The sequence below is a fragment of the Onychomys torridus genome, chromosome 9, assembly GCF_903995425.1.
Source record: "Onychomys torridus chromosome 9, mOncTor1.1, whole genome shotgun sequence".
Taxonomy (NCBI): Eukaryota; Metazoa; Chordata; class Mammalia; order Rodentia; family Cricetidae; genus Onychomys; species Onychomys torridus.
The window spans coordinates 51,119,520-51,142,107 of NC_050451.1; the positions used below are offsets into that span (position 1 = coordinate 51,119,520).

General features: G+C 46.4%; 1 protein-coding gene across 1 annotated transcript in view; it reads left to right on the forward strand.

Annotated features, from left to right (window-relative positions):
• Fam124a (family with sequence similarity 124 member A) overlaps positions 1–22,588 on the forward strand; it is a 54,744-nt gene that overhangs the window by 23,500 nt on the left and 8,656 nt on the right. Inside the window, exon 3 of the mRNA XM_036199595.1 lies at positions 6,033–6,766. Within this exon, the coding sequence (XP_036055488.1) occupies positions 6,033–6,766 (734 nt within the window). The remainder of the gene's footprint in view (positions 1–6,032; positions 6,767–22,588) is intronic.

Below are 22,588 nucleotides of genomic sequence, written 5' to 3' on the forward strand. Positions count from 1 at the left end.
GTTGTTGAAATATCCAGCAAAGCAGATCTGAGTTTGTCAGATGCTAAGACGAATTCAGAGGGTCACTTTGGAAGGCTAGTCATGCCCACTACCGAGAAGTAGGTGCTATGGAGACTTCCAGTCTGTCCTGAAAGGTGGTCTAATGCAGCAGGAACCAGATGGTGGGAGCTAGTGCAGGCAAGGCTAGTGTGTGGCCCTGGTTTGGAGAGAGAGGTGGTGAGGGTCTCTATGTAGGAGGCATCAAGCCTTAGCCAAGCAGCCATCTAGCATCCCAGTCTCTCAACAAGCAGAAAGGCATTGGTCCCCTCCCCTCTCCTCCATAGCACAAAAGTATGTGACTGTGGTCAGCTGGTTCATAACAGGATAACGCTAAGGCTTGGGACAAAGATGGAAGGTTGATAAGGTGACAGCATCTTTGGTTGGTTAAATCGGAGCTGCTCATGGCGGGCAGAGGCCATGCCGACAGAGCAAGAGTGTAGGAGTCAGTCACAAGCCATATGTTGGTTAAGGTGGCCGCACTGGCGGAGAGTGCTGGACAGAAGAGTCAGTGTAACATAGTTACCTTTTAGAGCTTTATTGGGAGAAAAAGAGAGAGAGAGAGACAAACAGAGACACAGACAGACAGACACAGACACCATGTGGAGGGAAGAGAGCAGAAAAAGAGAAGAGAGAGACACAGAGGGCCCGCCCGCCTTTTATGCTGGGCCACATCCTAGGCTGATGACGTAATTAAGGGCAGAACCCTTACAATAGTGCCTGGGGAGACTTGGAGTTCAGATAGCCCTTGCTTTTCTCTAGCCAAAGGGCCTTGAGCAACTCAGTATTCTAGTCACCAAGTGGGAAGGATACACCTCTAGCATTATGATTAAATGAGATTACACAAATAAGGTTTGGGGACAGTAGTGGACAAATAATAAGCACTTAATAAATGTTTGCTACTGTCTTTTTCTTGAGTTTTGGTAGCAACAAAAAAAAAAAAAAACAAACAACAACAACAACAAAAAAAAAAAACCCTGGGGGTTTACAGGGTCAAAGATTATTGGGGTGGGGGGTGCAGAAAACCTGGGCGGGCGGCGCGTCCTTTCTCAGAGAAGGCCCAGTTTCAACTCTGCTCTCCTTAACGCTGGAGCTGCTCCACTCTGATCCTGGAACCACAGGAGGAGCCCTCCTCCTCCTTTCTGAAGACCTGGGCTAATTGGAAGGCAGTCCTGTCCCGGTGGCTGCTCCCAGCCTGGCAGGCAGCGGCGTGGGACGGTCCTTGTGGTGTCGCTTTTGCTGTCTTTTGCCCTGATGGAGCAGGTGCTCTGTGGGGTCCTTGGAAAAGACAGGTAATGGATATGATAAAGGCAGTGCACATCCTGGCACGGTGGCTCTGCTTCTCCGGGGAGGTCTAGAGGCTTTTCATGACAATTAATTATTCACATTTTCTCTCCTTCCCCTCAAATACTTGGTCTCCTGATCGGTGCCATAGAGACGCACGTGTAATCCTAGTGCCCGATGACAGTTTAGAGCTGTTTCAGGGTCACGTGCAGTGAGCCCCAGCAAGCATACATATGCCACTGCCTGTTCTACAGAGCTGGGCTGGAGCAGGACTTCAGCCTCTCCTGACTCCCGGTTCACGCAGCTCAAGGGCAATTCAGGCTCTGGCCTTGTCTTCCACCTGCTGGATCTGGGCTACATCCTGGTTGCCAGCAGTCAGGGGTGGAGCGCAATGCTTTTCAGCCCAGCTCACTCTCCCAGGCTGGGCAGCCTGCCCTTTGCAGAGCTGTAAACACACAGGCATCCAGGCAGGCTTCAGCCTTTGTGCCTGCTCTCTGGGAAACCTTTATGTGGCAGCAGGAGGTGGCAAAAGGCTAAGGGCTCTGACCACTCTGGAGTCTTTGGGAAATTTAGCTCCTACTCCCCTGGCTTCTTCATGCCCAGCCTCCCCTGCCCACCTGTGTGCTTTCTTGAAATCTCTGTTCTGTTTTCATTTCCTGGGTACCACCACCTGTGGCTCTGGCCCGGGCTGCCCTCTGGGCAGGGGGCAATGGTTGAGATGTAAAGACTTTAGCAGCAGCCAAGAGGGAGGTGGCTTCTGCAAATGCTTGTCCTCAGGAGGAGACCCAGGGCCAGAGGAAAGAAATGCAAATGAGTGTCTGAGACACAAAGCTGGTGGCTGGGAAGGGGCCACTGAGTGGGAGAGGGAAAGGTGGGGCAGCATAGCCAGGTGGGGATGAGTAGAGAATGGCAGCTGAGCCTCCCTCTGGGGAGCAGGTGCAGCAGGGATGGGGGTGCAGCGGCTCACAGGCCCTTGTGCTGGAGAGAGGGGTCTGCCTCTGCCGCTGTTGGTGGGTAACTAGCTTCTGTGCCTTGATTTTCTCCTCTCTAAAATGGAGGTATGATCTCAGCCACTTCAAGGGTTGTACCGGGACAAATGAGCCCATGTGCTCAGGTCTTTACAAAAGAACACCTGTTAGTTCACTCCGGGCTTCTGGCTATGTGTACACCCTGTGAGGGGGGTCTGGGTCTTAAAGGGGCCACCTCACTTCTCAGAGAGCTGCTTTTCCCACCTTTCCTTCTGCTCCATCTACTCCTGTTTCCATGACAGAAACTGTAATTCCTTGACCAAACTTCATCATCGTCTTGTTCAAAACCCTTCTGTCTTTTCCCACTTGTGTTGAGAATTGACTGGTGTTTAGCAGAGTCGTATGTCTTTGGACTTAGGAGTTCGAGGCGGCCTGGGAGAGAGCAGTGTACATTTTGGTAGCCATGGATGGAGTCTTTTGAGGAGCTGGGGGAAAGGGATTGACTGCATCTTCACTACTGCTTTAGCGGCACTGCTGCTGGTGATGGTATCAACGTGAAATGAAATGGAAGAGGCCAGTTAGGCAGAAAGGGTGAGCCCAAGCTGGCCAGAATAATCCCCTGACTGTTCTCTGAGCCAGCATGATGGATTTCCATAATTCAAATCTGAATGGAAACACACATGTCATATAACCACACAAGTGCAAGACATTGTCTACAAGTAGCAGGTCCATCCTTAGATTGGCCGCCACTTCAGCAGCATCCAAGTCCCATAACCAAGAGACAGCCTTCTGGAAGTAACTACTGTGCCAGGTGGCCTGGCAGAGGGCTCGGTCTTCTCCTTGAACCCGCCCTTCTCTTCTGTTCGCCTCTCAGTTAAACAGCACATCACAGAAACGTCAGAGCGCTCCACTCTCTTGCTTTGTATGTACTGCCCTGTGGCTGTGGCCTCCAAGGCCACCCCTCATGCCTCCAAAGTATCCTGTGACAATACACCTGTCCTTTTACTTCCCCCAATTCCACCTACATCTTCAGTACTGCTACTTAACAATCAACTCCTGTCTCCTCACTCATTTGTCATTTTCCCAGGTGTGTTGGGTCAACAATCTCACCCTGACTGAGCCAGATCTCTCTTGCAGTCTGTCTTTGTCTGATCTAGCTTGGGCTCAGCTAGGGTGGTCCTTCCTGCCCCATTCCCCTCCCAGGCTCAGTGGAGTATTTTCTCCTAGACAACATCTTGCCAGCCTGTGGCTGGTTTGGATTGTGGCTGCTAAAAGTCCACTGCACTGCTTAGACATCATGGGCCATGGCTTACTCTGTGCCTCACAGCTGGTGGCATTGTGAGGACAGGTCTGGATTCCAGATAAACCTGCCTACCACACTCCATCCCTCTCACACTTGGTCGAAAGATGCCTGGATTCACCTAAGATCAATGACATTTAGGTAAAGGTACACATAGCACATTCACCTAGGATCCTTCACATTTAGGTTTAGGCACACAGTACATTTCAAAGGCCAAGCATCTTTCTCAGGTAAGGTTTCTAAAGTGGGCACACACCCCTGTGGCCAGCAAACCCCCAAGGCAAAGTATTGCCTGGTTAAACACTCAGCTTTGCCGTTGGAGGTTGTCTTTCTTGCTTTCCTGTTGCCATGACAAGACACCATAACCAAGGCAACTTATAAAAGAAATAATTTAATCTTGGATGGTTCATCATCATCATGATCATCATAGGTAGGAAGCCAGCAGGCAGGCATGACACTGGAGCAGTAGCTGAGAGCTTACATCTGATCAGAAGCACAAGGAAGGGGGATGGAAAGAGGGGCGGGGTGTGGGGAGGAGAGAATATGAACAAACTGGGGATGGGCTTACGCTTTTAAAACCTCAAACCCACCCCCAGTGACACACCTCTTCCCAAGGCCACACCTCCTAATCCTTCCCAAACAGTTCCACTAACGGGGAACCAAGCATTCGAACAGATCAGCCTATGAGGCCATTCTCATTCAGACCACCGCAGAGGTATCTGTCTGGGAGCACAGGAAGGGTGACTGACCCATTCAAGATTTGTAAAATTCTGGGTAGAGAAAAGTAGCTTTGCCTGAGCATACCTGCCTCACCACCTTACCTGGCTCCTAACCACACCCCTAAGGTGTTGTGCTCAGCTCTGGACGCTCCTTCCTTTATCTCCAACAGCACAGTCCCAGGTTCTTCCAGTGAGTGAGGCTTGTGCTAGACACCTCAGCTGCAGACTAGAGTGAACGCCCCATTCCACACTGGGTGCTCCCTATCCTACTCAGTGCTAAGCACATAGGACAGTGCCCTTCAAAGTCCATTACAGGGATAAACAAAACAGACCAAAAAAAAATAAGCAAAACAAAAGATTGTGGGTGTTTTAGGAAACACTTGTGGGTAGGGCTTTGTGGTCATTTTAGGAAATCCTCCAGTGCCTACCTAGAAGCTGTCGCATATTCTGTTGAAGCCTTGTTGAGAGTGAAGCTTGGTTCTCCAAGCAGGGGTCTGGTATCTAAAGAAATGAGGCAATCCTGTTACGTGTAGCCCAGAAGCAAGCTGGCTCTTTCATCCGGCATCCAACCAAAGACACATGTGCATATCTAGTTGTATGGTCCTGTTGAAGGTCCATGCCGTCTGTTCTTTGTCAGAAGTTTGGGAAGGGTGTCAAGAGTTGGCTAAGTGGGTGAAGGTGATGGCTGCCAAGGCTGACGAGCTGAGTTTGAGTCCCTGAGACCCGTATGGTAGAAAGCGAGATCCTACTCCAGCGTGCTGTCTGTCCTCTAGACTTCCCCTCCCACCCAAATATAAAGAAACTTTAAAAAGAATTTCAGGAAGATCCCAGTGGTTACACTTTCTATAGGTAGTCCTAACTTCTTGTTGATCCCCATCCCAAGATGCTATTCTATTTCGTTCATTAGAGACACATATCACATTGAATTTACATTTTTATATCTGCATCTCCCACCTTACTCATTAAACTCTCACCCATGGGTATGGTGATTTAAAAAGCCACTGCCTGAGGCGACACAGGTTGTAGACCACATAAGAGAGCACTGTTCATTCAGAGTCTTCCTAAACAGACTCCTAGGGCCCTCCTTGTCTCTCTACAGACTCCCTGCCAGATATTAGCTGCTCAGATAATGTGAGAGTGAATAAGAGAAGGGTAACAATGAACTCAACTGTTCAAGATGGATAACAGTTGAGATGAAGAGTCCAGACAAGATTTGATCCAACATTATTAAAGCCCTACCACAACAGGCACGTGTGTGAAGGGGCTCATGAGCCCACTAGGGCTTTCTGAGTCAAAAGACTTGGCTTCTCCTATCTAAAAGAAACTATGAAACCTGCTGGACAGAACCAAGGTTTTCCTAATATGGTTCAACATAAAGTAATAGCCCCCTTTTCCTCTCTAGAACTTGGGATCACAAAATCTAAGATCATGGATTCCATTCAGTTAGAATTTGGCTTCTCTTCCTGTGAATGATATATATATATATATATTTACTGTTTCTCTTAATGGAATAATTATCACTTCATACACTCAGCTATCTGTCCACTCACTCATCCACACATCCATCCACTCATGTACCTTTTTATCCATCCATCCACCCATCCAGATATCCACTCAACCATTGGCTCACCTATTCATCTATCTACCCACCCGTCCATCTGTCTGTCCATCCATCTATCCATCCATTCATCCACCCATCCATTCATTCATTCCTGTGTGCCTCAGGTGAGCTTTCTGTGGAGGAGGCACAGGACCCTTTCCTGGTGAGCATCCACATCATCGCAGACCCAGGGGCATCTCAGCCACTGCAGGAGGCCATCGACAAAGTTTTGGCGTGGGTTCACCCTGACCTCCCACTGTTCCGAGTGTCTGAGCGGCGCACAGGCAGGCGAAGGCGGAAGTCACCCAAGGGTGCGCAGCCGGCGGTGGCTGTGGTGCTGTTCCTGCAGGAGGAGTATGGAGAGGAGCAGATCCTGCAGGTGCACCAGGTGCTGCAACGGCCGCCCTGGCGCCACCACCACACAGAGCGCGTGCACGGCCGCTTCTTACCCTACCTGCCCTGTAGCCAAGACTTCTTCACTCTGGCTCCTGGGACCCCGCTGTGGGCCATCCGGCCGGTGCACTATGGCAAAGAAATCGTGCGCTTCACCATCTACTGTCGCCATGACAGCTATGCTGACAGCCTCCGCTTCTATGAGCTGATCCTGCGCCGGAGCCCCAGCCAGCGGAAAGCGGACTTCTGCATCTTCCCCATCTTCTCCAACCTGGATATAGACATCCAGTTCTCCCTGAAAAGACTGCCCCGCGACCAGAGCCCAGTGCCCACCGACTCCTCTGTGCTGGAGTTCCGAGTGAAGGACATCGGGCAGCTGGTGCCCCTCCTTCCCAACCCCTGCAGCCCCATCAGCGAGGGACGCTGGCAGACTGCGGACCACGATGGTAACAAGATCCTTCTGCAGGTACAGAGGTCGTCTGACATCTGTCTGTCTGTCTGTCTGCGAGTCTGTTGTGCCAGAAAGCCATGTAGTTAGGGCAAAGAAGAGCACGATGGTTTGTCCATCCTAGACCAGGCTGGGGCATCCCAAACTCTTCCAAGTAGGAGCAGAGGTGGAAAGATCTCTGCCTCTGGTTCCTTTAGCCTCCATGCAACAGTGCAGGCCTCTGTAGACACATGCACAGTTCTTCAGGTGTCACCCCGGGTTGAGCACTCCTAACACTCACAGCTCTCTGGGGGTGGAAGCACACAGGCTTCTCTCCTGGGGGACTTACTGATAAAGAGCCCTATATCCGATCTTTCACACCGGGGAGGTTCCCCAGTGTATTCTCCATTTCTACACGAGAAGCCCAGGGGGTTGAAAATTGTACTGAGTCTGGAGAGGAGATTTCGAATTTTTCTCTGCTGCCCCCACCCTCCGCTTTCCACACCTGCTGCCACAGGCCCCTTGTCAACATTTGAAGGAGTGTGGGACGCCTTTGAAGTAGCTCCACCACCACCACCTGAGTGTTTTTTTCTAGGGAGCCTATGTAGGCTCCAACCTTTTCAGACTGCTACCCCTCAAGCCTCCTTTCTCCTGTACCTCAGCATGGTGTGTCCCACACTCATCAGAGACAAGCGATTACAATCTAAAACTCAAAATTAAACATGGAAGTTAAAGAATGCCCTACCCCTGGCTTTACCCGACCACTGCCTTCCAAGCCAGGCCCCCTGAGTCCATAGGTCATTCAGACCCGCGGGAAGAGGGCTGTGTTTTCCTGCACTGCTTTGGGTTGGAGATGTAGCTCAGGGGTAGAATACTCATACCATGCTCCAGACATTGGCCTCTCTCCTCATCACCAGTGGCCTCAGCCTCTCTGATCCCACTTTTCATGTCTGACTCCCTGAAGAGAAAGAACCAGTAGCCATTGGGGGCTCAGTGACTCTGGGGGATAATTGTGCCTGCTGGGGTCACAGGTAAAGTTTCAGCATTTGGGTTGACTGTGGCTTTAAACACCAGAACTTTACCCCCTACATGATGAGGTAAAGTGATACGTTTCAGATGACTGGCCCAAACGGCATCCAGGGCACCTTGCTTTATTATTGAATAAACTAAACATTAGCCTTTGCTCTTGAAATGTGTGGAAAAACAATTCTGCATCTGAAGACTGCAAGTTTTTTAGGCAAAGTATGACAGTTGCACCAATAAAAGTTAACAAAATGCAAAGGACTATATTTGTACTAAAAGACCCAAACGCATGTGATGGCTGCTGAAGAGATCATTTCCTCTCCAGAGCCATGAATTGTCCTCTCTTGATCCTTCTAGTATCATAAATGAAAGAACAGCGTAGAAGGCTTGGCCTGGACTCCGCCTCCAAGGAAACACTGAAAGGTGTCAAAGGTCATCTACACATTTCAGTGACTAGGAAGTCTGTATAGGTGCAGGCTTTCAAAGATGAGGAATTGCTGGAAGAGAGAAAAAAAAAAAAAAGCGATTCGTACCTTGGGACTAAGGAATGCAGAACTAACTTCTCTTCAAGCCAGATTAGTGGTGGTATGTTCAATACCGCAGGCAGAGGCAATAAACAGCACCTCCCAGTTTGGAGAATGGCCACTGTTGGCCTGTTTTGGTGCAGAGAACAGCCTCCCGCTGTAAACTGAGGTGCACACCTGTCCATCTCTTTAAGTTACTTTCCAAAGTAAAAATGTATAGTTCAATCTTCAAAAAAAGTAAGATATCCAGGCCACAAGAGGAAAGGCACTGAAGAAAATACCTTTTGTTTATTTGTTTGTTTGTTTGTTTGTTGGCACCAACTGTTCCTACCTTTCTAGTTACCTTTCTCATTGCTGTGACAGACAGACAGAACCTGGGGGGGGAGGGGGGACTTGTTTGGACTCACTGTGTCGGGGAGGGCATGGCGACGGGGAAACTTGAAGCTGTGGCCTCAGGAGCACGCGGCTTTGCGCTCACATCTCAGCAGATCAGGAAGCACCGAGCAGTGAATGCCGGTGCTCAGGCGGCTTTCTCCTTGTTCTCTCTTTACTCATCATGGGAGCCCATCACAGATAATGGTGCCACCACTTTTAGAGAGAGTCTCCCCTCCTCAGTCAAGGCTCTCTGCAGATGTTCACAGACACCTCCACAGGCATCTCCAGCCATGTCTTAATCCAGCCAAGGTGACAGTCAAAATTAGCCGTCACAGTTCCCTAACACTCTTTTCAGATATACTTTTTAAGATGAAATGCTTGTGCCGTGGATGTAGTGCTACACTGTGGAAAGTCTCCATTGCATAGTTTCTCAGTTGCCTTGTTCAGATTGAGATCGCGTTCCCTTCTCCCTCCACTTTGTCCAAACCCTGTGTCTAGGAGGCCCTTCCTCTCTTTGTAACTCTTCTAGCAGAGAAAAGAATATTTGATTTTTGTTTTTTCTATAAACAACTCAGCTCCTCCCTGAACTCTATATTACTCAAGAAGGGAGGTATCTAGTCAATACAAGGTTCAGACTGGCTATGGTGTCTTCATTTTTGTGTACTCGTGAGTAGATATCACATTTTTAAAAAGACTTAAGATGTCTGATAAAGACACTTACTTAGCACGAAGAGTAATAGCCATGAGGATCTGAAGTAGAGAGTAATGTTGACATGGCTCAGTGGTTAGGAGCCCTTGCCACTCTTATGAAGGACCCCAGTTTGGTTCCTAGCATCCACATTGGGTGGTTCACAACTTCTTATAAGTCCAGCTCCTGTGAGTCCAACACCTTCTGACCTCTTAGCATCCTCACGCTGTGCACCCATCCGTGCACAAACACACACATGTAAAAACAAATAAGAATAAATATTTCTAAGATTTAAAAAGCAAGGCATCGTGCCACAAAGAGTTGCTGTCTGTCAAAATGAGCTTTGAGGCAGAGTCCTGAGAATGTCTTCACTGAAAGATGGCGATCATGTGCGCAGTGGCTGCTTTAGTCATCTTTGTTCAGCCTGGACATTGACCGGACACTCAGTCCTAGAGTACTAACCCAGCACAGCACCCACTACTGTAACTAACCTTCCAGGCATTGCTCGAATCACACTCTCCTGGAATCTGTAGGTCATGAGGAAATTATATCGTGCCTAACTTTAACCAGTTGGACATTCAGACAATTCATAGGCTGCCTTCTCCATGCCAGGCACTGTGATCTCTGAATGCAGCCAACCAAAAGTCCCTTCCTTGGTGAAATTATCTTCTAGCAGGGGAAGCAGATAACAAAAAAATAAATACAATAAAAATTATAGAGTATGTTAGGAGGTGCTGGGGAAAAAATTCCACCTATCTTCTAAAACTTCCATTATGAAGTTGATTCTATTCATAAAAGCAGTGTTTATTAATCCATCCAAGTCTAAAAGTTTTCAGTTAACTTTAGTCAAGTAAGAACTGTCCTTGTGAAGGCTAAGATTTCCTGGTAAGCTATGCCAAAAACTTCAGAACATGTATAAACATCCTCTGAGATGGATCATATTATTTTTCAGATACATTTTTCTGCCTTTGCATAGTGTATGTCATACAGTCTTTGGAAAGTTCCAAAATGTAGGTCATTTTTGTCTGAACCTAGTGTATTACTAAGCTGAAATCTTCGTTGTGGTAATTGAGTGGATCTGTGACTGCTTAGACAGCTACCAAGGAGAATAACACCCTGAAAAGCAAAGAAGATACCTGGGACCCCAAGGCGGGCTGCACCTGAGTTATTGTGTGCTGCTGCCTATTTCCTATCACTTTCTAAGGCATGAGGTTGCACGGGGTTCTTGTTATATAAATTCCATGTAAACAAGATGGTTTTCACACCAAAGCTACACAGAGAAACCCTGTCTTGAAAAAAAAAAAAAAAAAAGATGGTTTTCAGTGTTCTCGTTTCCTGCAGGGGTGACATTCATGTAACTGAAATGGAATTTAGCTGTTTATGAGAAACGGCTTCTACTGAAGCAGTTAGTGGAGGTTGAGGACAGGGGTGAAGCTGCCCACTTCTGTGGCAGGTGCTGGTCAGCTCTATATTTTGCTGAGATATCCCCTCTGTAGCAGGCCTTGGCTGAAAGCGCCTCTACCCACCCACAGCTGTAGCTGATGTACTGTGTTGGGCTGACCCAGTCTGACTTTGTTGGCTGTAGCTGATGTACTGTGTTGGGCTGACCCATTTCAGCCTCCCTGGCTGTAGCTGGTGTACCTACCATGTTGGGTTGACCCAGTCCATCCTCCTTGGGTGTAGCTGATATATAGTGTTGGTCTGACCCAGTCTGGCTTCCCTGGCTGTAGCTAATACACTGTGTTGGGCTAACCCAGTTGATGTACTGTGTTGGGCTAACTGCGTCCAGCCTTCTTGGCTATAGCTGATATACCTACCATGTGGGCTGAAACCCCCATATGTAAAACTTGGGATCAGACAGAAGCTGCATTTTATACTAGGGAGGGAAAGCTGCCCCACTTTGAGTGGAGGGAATGGCTCTCGCTTGCAGAAAAGAGACAAGGTCTCAGAGTTGCAGCTGTACATCCCCTGGAGCTATGGTCTCGCAGCTAAAGGTATCTCCTCGGTATATTAGCTGTCTTTGTCATGGCTATGACAAAATGATGGACAAGAATGACTTGTCTCTGGGGAAGGGTTTATCCTTACAGTTCAAGGGGAGACAGCCCACCATGGTGGGGTGACAAAAGCCAGAAGCAGCTGGTGACATTGCCTCTGCAGACAGGAAGCAGAGAATGGACAGAAAGGGAAGTGGGACTATCTGTCAAACCTCAAAACCCACCCCCAGTGACCCACTTCATCCAAAGAGGCCTTACCTCCTAAACATTTCGTAAGCTTCACAAACAGTGGCATCATCTAAAGACCAAGTGTTCCAACCCATGAGCCATCGGGGACATTTCACATTCAAAACACGGTGCTCACCACAGATGTAGTTTAATCTCAAATAAATGAATTCTCCCTTCTTCATAGTGGGTGTTTGTTCTTGATAGCCAAAGGAAGAATGCACTTAAGTTTTCATAGACAAAACTCAGCGCTGAGCTCCATCTTTCTAGAGAACTATCTATAAGAAGGGAGGGAAGCTGAGGTTTAAAAGTACACACTGGCCTGGCCTGGCCACTGCAGGGTAAAAGGTGGCCTCTGTGGGAAAATCACAATGTATTATATTGTCCTACAATCTGATCTCTTTATAAGAGAAAAGGAACTTCTAACTTTTGCATGCAGACACATTAAAAAATGACTATGGGCATAGGCTTCTAACCTTGACATCCAAATCTAGCCAGGGAAGATCTCAGCTAGACATCAGTAAAAGCAAATACTTCTGTGGGCCTGGTCCTTGTAAGAAGCCATGTGTGCTGACTGCCACTAACCCATGACCTTATAACATTTAAAGATATCAGAGATGACCCTACAAAACCGAGTGTTATTTTTTAATTTTTTTTTTTTTTGAGCTGAGGATCGAACCCAGGGCCTTGTGCTTGCTAGGCAAACACTCTACCACTGAGCTAAATCCCCAACCCTATTTTATAATTTAAAAAAAAATTATTTTTATTTTGTGTGTTTGGGTGCTTTACCTGCATGCATGTCTGTGAACCCCATGTGTGAGTGCCCATGGATGCCAGGAAAGGGCATCAGATCTCCTGGGGCTAGAGTTAGAGACAGAGATAAGGGAAGATAACCAAACAGCCCAGAATAAAGACAGTGTGCCCCGAGAACACCTAAGGGAGAGAGCATTTCCAACAGAGGTCATTGTCCTTTATCTCAGGGTATGAAAAGGTCTACAGTAGGAACAGCTAATGGAAGGCTCACTCATGGGGAGGGGGAGAGAGGACCCTCTTCCTAAAACAAATATCACTAGAGTAGCTCTGCACCACGGTTTTCACTGGGCTTTCTTGGTTGAGTTCTGCTGAATGTTAAAACATCACTTTAACCATTTTTGTTATATATCTGCTGCTTCTCTCTATCTGCTACTTACACTCACTTCAAAATTCAAACCACAGTTATGGTGAATGACTCTCCACACTACATAAAGTTATGAGGACCATAAGGTTTCCTGGGAACTTACACAGCCTCATGGAGTAATAAGCATGTATACAGATAATATTAATTTATTACATTTATCCTATGTGTTTGGTTTTGGCTCTGCTTTCTTTCATTAAGCTAGCATTGCACAACACTATCCTCTAAGCCAGTGGTTCTCAACCTGTGGGTCACAATCTTTTGGGGGTAGCATATCAGATAACAGTAGCAAAATTACAGTTATGAAGTAGCAACAAAATAATTTTATGGTTGGGGGGTCACCACAGCATGAGCAACTGTATTAAAGAGTCACAGCATCAGGAAGGTTGAGAACCACTGTTCTGTGCCAAACTGCCATCTTCTGACTTCTGTGTGCAGAAATCGCCACAGCTGGACCTTTTGACTGTCAATGCTCCTTCATCAAATGAAAGTCTGGGCAGGGTCATCATCCCTCCTCAGTATCCAGCCTCTCTTCCTAGTCAGTTGTAATCTGTCCTAATTACACATGGCCTAGTGGTTTGGGGACCAGCTAGAGTATCTAGGCTAGGGAGTGGGGACTCCACCATGCCTATGAGGAAGCTGTCATTATGCTGGGTAAAGACTTTCGGGTGCAGCTGCTTTGGAGTCTCTCAGGCTTCTGCAGTAACTCCTCACCCATGTTCTAGAAGGGAATCCAATAAGCTTGTTGGCTCCCCAGGGTGAAATCAAACTCTGGTTCATCACTGGGACTTCATGAGAAGGGTGTAGACAATGCCTAGTCTCCTCTACTCCCAGACAGGGGAAATACTCACAGCAGATGGTAAATGTATTTATTAATGTCACGTGCCTCGTGGTATTAAGGGGGGAAAAAAACAGTAAATGGTTTTAGTAAAGGTGGGCTTGTGCATAGAGAAAACACAGGCAAGTTACAAAGGTCTAAGTAAGTTAAAGTGTGTAAAGAAGGAGACTTGGAGATGATGGAGATGATATTAAAATTTCTCAAGTCAAAGTCCAATACACTGAGGTCAAACCTCTGCTTAAATCAGGGGAGCCACTGATGATTGGATCTTGTGAAAACAAAAACGTCCGCATTGATCCAGTTCAGTTGAAAATGTTTGTCTGGCCACAGCTTTCTCTGACTACTGCACAGAAGTGACAAGTGTCAGATTGGAATAAATAGTCTCCTGTGTGTTCCACAACTGGAGGCCATGCTGACGGCGACAGGAATTAAAAAGGAGGGACCCGTGAGTCCCCAGGGGACTAGCGCACATCTCAAATGTTCTGTATCTGTGGCATTGCACCTGTTCAGGAGAGCCATCGAGACCCCACCTGGTGATTCTAACCAGTGTCAGGTCTACAAGGAGAGGGTCAACATGGATGATTGCTTCCTCAGTGCTTTCTGGTGAAACCATGGTCAAGCAAGGCCCTTGACTTATCTTCTCATGAGGGGAGCAGCTAGCAAAGGGAAGTCCAGAGGAGCCAGTGGTGCCCTGCCAAACCCAAGAGACACTGACGACCTGATCCTGAGCTGGCCTTAGCAGTAAAAAACAGTGACCATCTAGAAGTGGTGGTGCATGCCTTTAATCCCAGCACTCTCGAGACAGAGGCAGGTGGATCTCATTGAGTTCACTGCCAGCCTGGTCTACATAGAGAGTTCCAGGACAGCCGGGGACATAGATCTTGTCTCTCAGAAAACAAACAGAACAGAGTTAGTTAATGGCCACCTACATGGTCTTAAACATCCAGCAAGAAAATATAACCAAAGACTTAAATGATCAATATGTTTTTTTTAATAGTCCAGTGGATTGCACTCCCCAGATAATAGACATCAGTCTATATATAAGATGCCATTTAGACAACTATGTTTTACTAATTATTTTTCTTCTTGATAAGAAAAATGCTGCCTAGATACAATATTTCAGACCTGAGCTTAATTCCACACGGCAGCACCTACCTGCCACCAAGAGATAGGCCCACTATTGCTTTTAACCTAAAAAGACACATGATGATTAAATATTTTCTCTCTCTTCCTCTCTAGCAGCCGTCTGGGAGGGACATCACAGTGTGACTCTAACTATCCTAACAGCTATCCAAATGACTAAAAACAGATTCTGGGTTCATTGCTGTTGACTTCAGCCTTGTAGATCAAGAACAGCAAGGAGCATGAGTAGATGGATGCTCATGTGAGCCCATCAAGAGAGGCCAGTGGACCTTTGGTTTAGACATAGCCCTTGTTCTGGTTTGTCCTGAATTCCTGCTGCACTGGGTAGCTTTTTGTCAACTTTAGAAGCTGGAGTCTTCTAAAAAGAGGGAACCTCAATTGACAAAAAGACCCCCATCAAAGTAACCTGTAGGTAATCCTGTATAGGGCATTTTTTTTTAATTAATGATTGATTTGGAAGAGCCCAATCCAATGTAGGTGGTGCTGTCACTGGGCAGGTAGTCCTAGGGTGTATAAGAAAGCAGAGAAAGCCAGTAAGCAGCATTCTTCCATGGCCTCTGCTTCAGTTTTTGCCTCCTGATTCCTGCTCTGACTTCCTTTCATGATTTGCTATGAGCTGTATGGTAAAATAAACCCTACACACACACACACACACACACACACACACACACACACACACACACACACACACAAAGAGGAAGGATGCAAACAGTTGAGGAAATATTATTAAGGACAAAGAGAAAGTTTCCAGAGCTTGATCACTATTAAAGACAGTTTTACAGCTTCCCAGTGTTCTTAAAAGATGGGCTCTAATTTTTCACATGAGAAAATGGGGACATATCAGAACTAACAGTTTTTCTTTTGGATAAAACCTCAGACTCTCACTAAAATTTTGGTGTGACTATTTTCCTCTGTGTCTGGTGGGATGGGAGAATCCAGAAAGCTAGCCTGCTAATTGCTTTCCCTTCTACCAGATGTCCATCCTTGGCACAGTCACATAGGTGGCAGGAACAGGATTGTATGACATGAACATGTAGAACCAGGACTTCAGGAGGATATAGAGACTGGAGGCTTGTGGCCCATGAGTGATGCTGTAGGTTCATGGAAGCCAGAGAGGGAACCTACCTGCCTTGAAAGATGGCCCATGAGTGATGCTGTAGGTTCATGGAAGCCAGCAGGGAACCTACCTGCCTTGAAAGATACTTTGAAGTCTCAGTCTCTGTTCTAATGCTGTGACGAGACACCATGACCAACGCAACTCTTCTAAAAGAAAACATTCAATTGGCAGTCTGCTTACACTTCCAGATCTTAGTTCATTACCATCATGGTAAGGAGCGTGGCGGCAGGTATGGTACTAGAGCAGTAGCTCAGAGCTATAGCCTGATCCACAGGACAGTAGAGACAGACAGAGAAAAGCCTGGGCTAGGTGTGGGCTTTTGAAAACCTCAAAGCCTCCCAGTGATGCACTTCCTCTAGAAAGACCACACCTCCTAATCCTTCTAATTCTGTCCAAGAATTCTACTCCCTAGTGACTAAGCATTTAGATATATGAGTCTATGGGGGCCGTCCTTATTCATCCACCACAAAAGTCTAATAGTGCAACCACTGTGAGTACTATTGCTGACCTCTGACCTCCCCCCTCAGTTGCCTAGCTGCCTTGCAGTCAGGCCTTTGGTACTGCGTTTGAGTGGGACATTCCAAATGGCTGGATCTTCTAGGTTCTCTTCCATGAACCCAAGAGCACCCTGGTACCAGAGGGCTGCAGAGGCAATCAAGTTTTGAGAGATATAAAATTCAGTCAAGTATGTAAGTAATAGAGGAGAACCACAGGCCTGGCAGAGCTGATGAGAAGCAGTGGGAATTAGCCATGGGGGTTGCAGAGTCTGAGAAGGGTGGAAATAGATACTGATGTAAGTGCAAGGAGATGGGCCATAGAGCCAAACCCCCTTAAGTTGGGGAATCCCAGCTATAACAACAGTAAAAGGGGTCCTTGTCCCTCCTTGCTGGGACACCTCCCAGGCTCAATCAGCTAAAAAAAAAAAAAAAAAAAAAAAACATCCCCCAAACTGCTTGGAATGGAACACCAATACTGGTGAACTCTTACCTAGTCTCAGAAAACCTTAGAATTAAGACTGAAAATACAATGGTAAATTAAACTCATGATACTGGCATTTTTATACTAAGTTGAGAAACAATTTTGTTTGGTATTTTAAGGATTTGGTGAAATTTGGAGTGTCTTAGTTAGAGTGTCTACTGCAGTGAAGGGACACCATGACTATGGCAACTCTTAATGAGGAAAACATTTAATTGGGGCTGGCTTACAGTTTTAGAGGTTTAGTCCATTATCATCAGGTGGGCAGCATGGCAGTATGGTACTGTCGAAGGAGCTGAGAGTTCTACATCTGGATTAGCAGGCAGCAGGAAGAGAGAGTGAGCCACTAGGCCTGGCTTGAACTTCTGAAACCTCAAAGCTCCCCAATGACACACTTCCTCCAGCAAGGCCACACCTCCAATAATGCCACTCCCTATGAGTCTGTGGGGGCCATTTTCATTCAGACCACCACATAGAGAATTTAATCTTTAAATCAGGAACTTGTTATTCTGATTTTAAAATGTCATTTACAATTACCATAAGCTCTTTGCTTATTAGGGTGCAAGCCCCTAAGTACAAACCCTCATACCACCACCACCATCACAAAAGAAAAAAAAATTTAAGTTGAAGCATATGAGTTAAATTTTAGCAAATGTGTAAAATTGAAGCAATTTGGAAGAGAATGGTCACTTGTTTAGATGCTTAGTTGATTAAACCTACAAGTTATTAAGTAAATGATTGCAGATTTTGTTACTAGGACTGCTGCAGGTAAGGCCAGTAAAAGACTGTACTTAGCATGTGTGAGGCCCTGGGTTCCCTTCCAGGCATCCCTAATGAAAACACAAGTCAATCCACTAAATACATAAATGCATCCAATGCATTTTTAATGTGTTAGAGGAAATTAATTCAGCCTCAAAAGGCCCCTTTAAAGCAATTCTTGCTAACATTTGCAGATTTGTTAATAGTGTAATAAGATTTGCAAATTGAACTGAAATCAACTATAAGCAAAATGGATAGCTTTGGGGGCTGGGGAGATGGCTGGAGACTCAGAGCACTTGCTATGCAAACATGAAGATGTGAATTTGAATCCCCAGCACTCACATAAAAAGCCAAGCATGGTGGCTGCATGTGTCTGTATCCACTGTATTGGCAGATAGAGACTGGTGGATTCCTAGAGCTTGCTAATCAGCCAGCCTAGCACAAAGGGCAAGCAAGCTTCTGGTTATTGGGAGGCTCTGTCTCAAGGTGGTAACACAGAGGAGGATAAAGAGAGGTAGGCAAAGCCCTGCTCTGACCTCCACATGCAGGTACAACAAGCACATAGACCCACCCACCCACCCAATAAAAACTGACAGTTCTAATTAACACCACGTCATTATCATTATTATCTTGTGATGCTAGAGAGTGAACACATGGCTTCACGCTCACCAGGCAAATGACCTACCACTGAGCTATATTCTTTGCCCTAAATATTCAGCTTCAGAAGTAGCTTTTGGGGGCTAGCAAGATGATTTAGCAGATGTGGTGGTTTGAATAGGAATGGCCCCCACAGAGTCATGTGTTTGAATGCTTGGCCCATGGAGCATGGCACTATTACCAGGTGTGGCATTGTTGGGATAGGTGTGGCCTTGTTGGGGTAGGTGTGGCCTTGTTGGGATAGGCGTGGCTTTGTTGGAGGAGGTGTGTCACTGAGGAGGGGGGGCTTTGAAGTCTGAGAAGCTCCAGCCAGTTCACTTCTGCTGCCTGCAGATCAAGATATAAAACTCTCAGCTCCCTCTCCAGCACCATGTCTGCCTGCATGCTGCCATATTTCCCACCAAGATGATAAGGGACTAAACCTGAAAATGTAAGCCAGCCCCAATGAAATGTTTTCTTAGTTGCTGTGGTCATGGTGTCTCTTCACAGCAATAAAACCCCTAAGACAGCAGATAAAGGCACTTGCTATAAGCATGATGACCTCGGGACCCACATAGTAGAGAGAAGTTGTCCACTGTTCTCCACACATGGACTGTGGCACACACACACACACACACACACACACACACACACACACACTGTAATTAGGAGCTTTGGGTGGTAGTTTTTTTTGGTGTATGTGTGTGTGTGAGAGAGAGAGAGAGAGAGAGAGAGAGAGAGAGAGAGAGAGAGAGCGAGCGCGCAGATCAAGAGCACTTGCATTGATGCTCCAGAATCTGAACTGATTATCTGAAATCAGTCCTCACTCTGGAAAATGAAAGAAATTTAATTCCAGTTAGGACTGGTCCAGGTAGAACCAAGGTTGGTCCCAGCCCTGGAGAAGTTCTAAGGACCTGATTATTAAGCCAGGAGAGTTAAGAATCAGTGAACAGCTCTAGGATCCTAGTCTAACTCACTGTGTTCCCAAAGTAAGCCTGTAAGATGGGGATCTGCCCCACCCCCTTGAAGGCCATCTGTGACTCCAGGATTGTCCCAATTTCACTCAAAGACCCTAGGCCCAGATTTGTCCTCCAGCCTTTGTCCCTAGGAGATAAAAATGGCTGGTGTGTCTTCAGACAAATGCCAACTTACCCAATGTCAGATTATTGACACACTGAAAATACATTCATCATTTATGCCATACAAAGCTGCTTGCATTTTACCTTGTGCTTGGTGAGAATCACCATCCTTTTTGAATATCGAGTTCTTCCATCTCTAGGCGCTTCTGCACCTGCTTCTTAAATAATGAGCACTTCAGGTTTTCAAGTTGTTGTTATTTGATATTTTTATTTACAGTTTACCACCCAGAAAAGCCCACACAGATTCTGGCCAGGAGAGTACCTTAGGGTGGATGGGATTCCTGACACACTCCTAGGGCACCTCATATAAACACAGGAAACTTTGGGGTGCCGACCCCAATTCTGTGAAATAGAAACACTGGTATTAGACCAAGCTCAGTAGTCAACACTATCTCCCAGGAGGTTTATGAGGAAAATTAATCTGTCTTTACTCCTCAGTCTCTCCAATAGCCATGACTACCTGTGCTCTGAGGAAGGCCCCTGGAGCTTTTGTGCAGCCTGGGCTGTGAGAACTCTGGGAGAGTTCTTTGTTCTGTGAGAGTCAGTTGATCTCCTCTGATGTAAGCAGTCTTGGTGTTCCCGGTATTCAAATTACAAATGTATTCAGTAGCTGTCCTCTGTTTTAAGTGAATGAATAGATGGTCTCACAAGAGCAAACTCCTAAAGCTGTAGAAATAGTTGGAACTGATGAGGTTCAAGGCTAACAAGCAAGCTTTGTTGTTAAAAAAAAAAAAAAAAAAAAAAAAAAGACTTACAGGGCTGGAGAGATGGCTCAGAGGTTAAGAGCACTGGGTATTCTTCCATAGGTCCTGAGTTCAAGCCCCAGCAACCACATGGTGGCTCACAACCATCTCTAATGAGATCTGGTGCCCTCTTCTGGTTTGAAGACAACATGCAGGCAGAACATTGTATACACAATAACTAAATCTTTAAAAAAACAAACAAACAAACAAAACAGACTTGTAGATAAGGACAAGGTAAAAGGTTATGGAGAAGGGGATGTGGCAGTGAAATTCCCATTGCCATCTTATTCCCCAGACAGGTGAACTAAAAGACAAGTTCAGTGTAACTTAGCCAAAATACTTGTATAAAAATGGAGGAGCACATGCTAAAAGTGAACTGCCATAGTTGGAGACTAGACAAAGAGGAAAGCCATGGTCCCCTCCCCATAACTCTCTGGGTCTCTGTGTTCCAGAGCCAACTTTTGGAGCTAGCAAGTTGCAAACACTTACTTCATGTAGATCAGCAAAAGGTGTTCTTACAGTTCTAGTTTGTAGTCACAAAAACACATAGCCATTCAAGTCAGCCCTTTCAGTGGCCATAGAAATGGCTGTGGAACCTTGGACAAGAAAAGAAAAAGGTGAGGCATGAGAAGCCATCAGAAAGTCAAAGAAGTCACAGCTCTGGCTGGACATTAAAGTTACCCAAGGAGCTTCATACACCCTGCCTGCCGCACCACCCTCCCCCCTACACACACACACACACACACACACACAGAGAGAGAGAGAGAGAGAGAGAGAGGGAGAGGGAGAGAGAGAGACAGAGAGCGAGAGACAGAGAGAGAGAGAGAGAGAGAGGCTGTTTCTGCTGCTACAGAGTTGAATGGTTTTTTTTTAAGCCTCCCAGATGTACTCAGGGTTGTGAAGTGCTGACCCGTGCCACGGGATAAATTCAACTATTCTGTTCCTCCTGGTGTATGTTGGTGACAACCTCAGTCTTGAGACAATTTCTCCAGTATCATTTCTGGCAAAAACATGTAGCCATTTGTCCAATGGTGCTGTGAATTGCCCAAGTTTAAGGTGCTAGGAGTTTACCAGCTGTCGTCTAAGCCATAATATAAGGCCAGCCAAGGCCAGTAGAAGTTTGGGAGATGTTTGGCAGGCCACTTCATTAGTATTCCTTTTCCGATGTGGTCAGCCAGCCCAGTCTTCCAGTAATGCTGCCTTTGAATTCTAATGGCCTATTTCTAATCTATGGAAGATGGTAGTGATTCAGTTATCCATGAATGAATGCTTTCAAGTCCAGGGGGAAAAAAAACACCACAATAACAACAAAACAACACAAAGCTCCCCATGATTGAAGCTTTCTCCATCAGACCAGCCTCTTCCCTCCTCGTGGCAGACTGGGTGGTCCAGTTGAACAGAACCACATGAGAAGCTGGAGGCATGCAAGTGGGCAGCAGGGCATGCTCTCTTCCTGTCCTTGCTGACTGCCTGTTGTCTTCACTGTGAGCCATGAAATGGCCAAGAGCCAATGCTCCAGGCTGGTGTTGCCATGGCTGTAAGGAGGGGTCAGAGGAAGATGACCAAGCTGGAAAAGAGACAGGCAGACAGTAATCCTAATTCATGCTTAGGTAAGAGGTTGATAAAACTAGAACATTGATTTTACGGTCTATCGGAAAAGCAATTGGCCAAAGTCAACAAGCTAAAGGCCATAGGCCAAATATGGCCCACTATCTATTTTTGTAAGTAAATTTTGTTAGAATACACAAACAACAATGGAACCTCCATATTGTCAATTGTTTAATAATCAAGTTTTATTGTTGCATATGCACACAAAGCAGTTGGACTAACCAAACTGCTGTTTTTGTAAATATATATTCACACACACACACACAAGAGAGAGAGAGACAGACAGACAGACTGACTGACAGCCAGGGGATCAGGGGGCAGAGGCTCATTCTTTGGAAATGTGGACCTGCCACACTAGACCTGTAAACACAGCACAGGGGTAAGGGTGGGAATGCACACGGAGCCTAGAAGGGCAAGGTGCTGTTTTACATGCCACTCCTGGAATCATTGTGATTCCACAAACCCTATCTCCCCTGACAGGCTTCAAGACACAAGTAGCAGGGTTCTTTATACTAGTGCTGGCAGGAGAGTGAAGAATGCCCCAGGGACAATTGAAAGACTGTGTGTTCTCCATAGTGGATGTGTGTGTGTGTGTGTGTGTGTGTGTGTGCGCGCGCGCGCTTGATGATGATGATGATGATGATGATGATGATGATGATGATGGCGGCTCACAGCACTCCTAGGAGCTCTCTCCCTCTCTCTTTGGTGTCTCCCAGACCTCCTTTGCTCCATTTTCCCAGTGGTTCCAACTGTTGTTACCCAAAGCAGATTCCTGAGGCACTTTGCAGATGTTTCTCACATAGAACAACTGTTCTCTACCATTAGCTGTAGCTGCTGTCTTAGTTTAATACCAGAATCCTTGTGACTTTTCCCTATCAAAACCAAATGACAAGGCCAGGC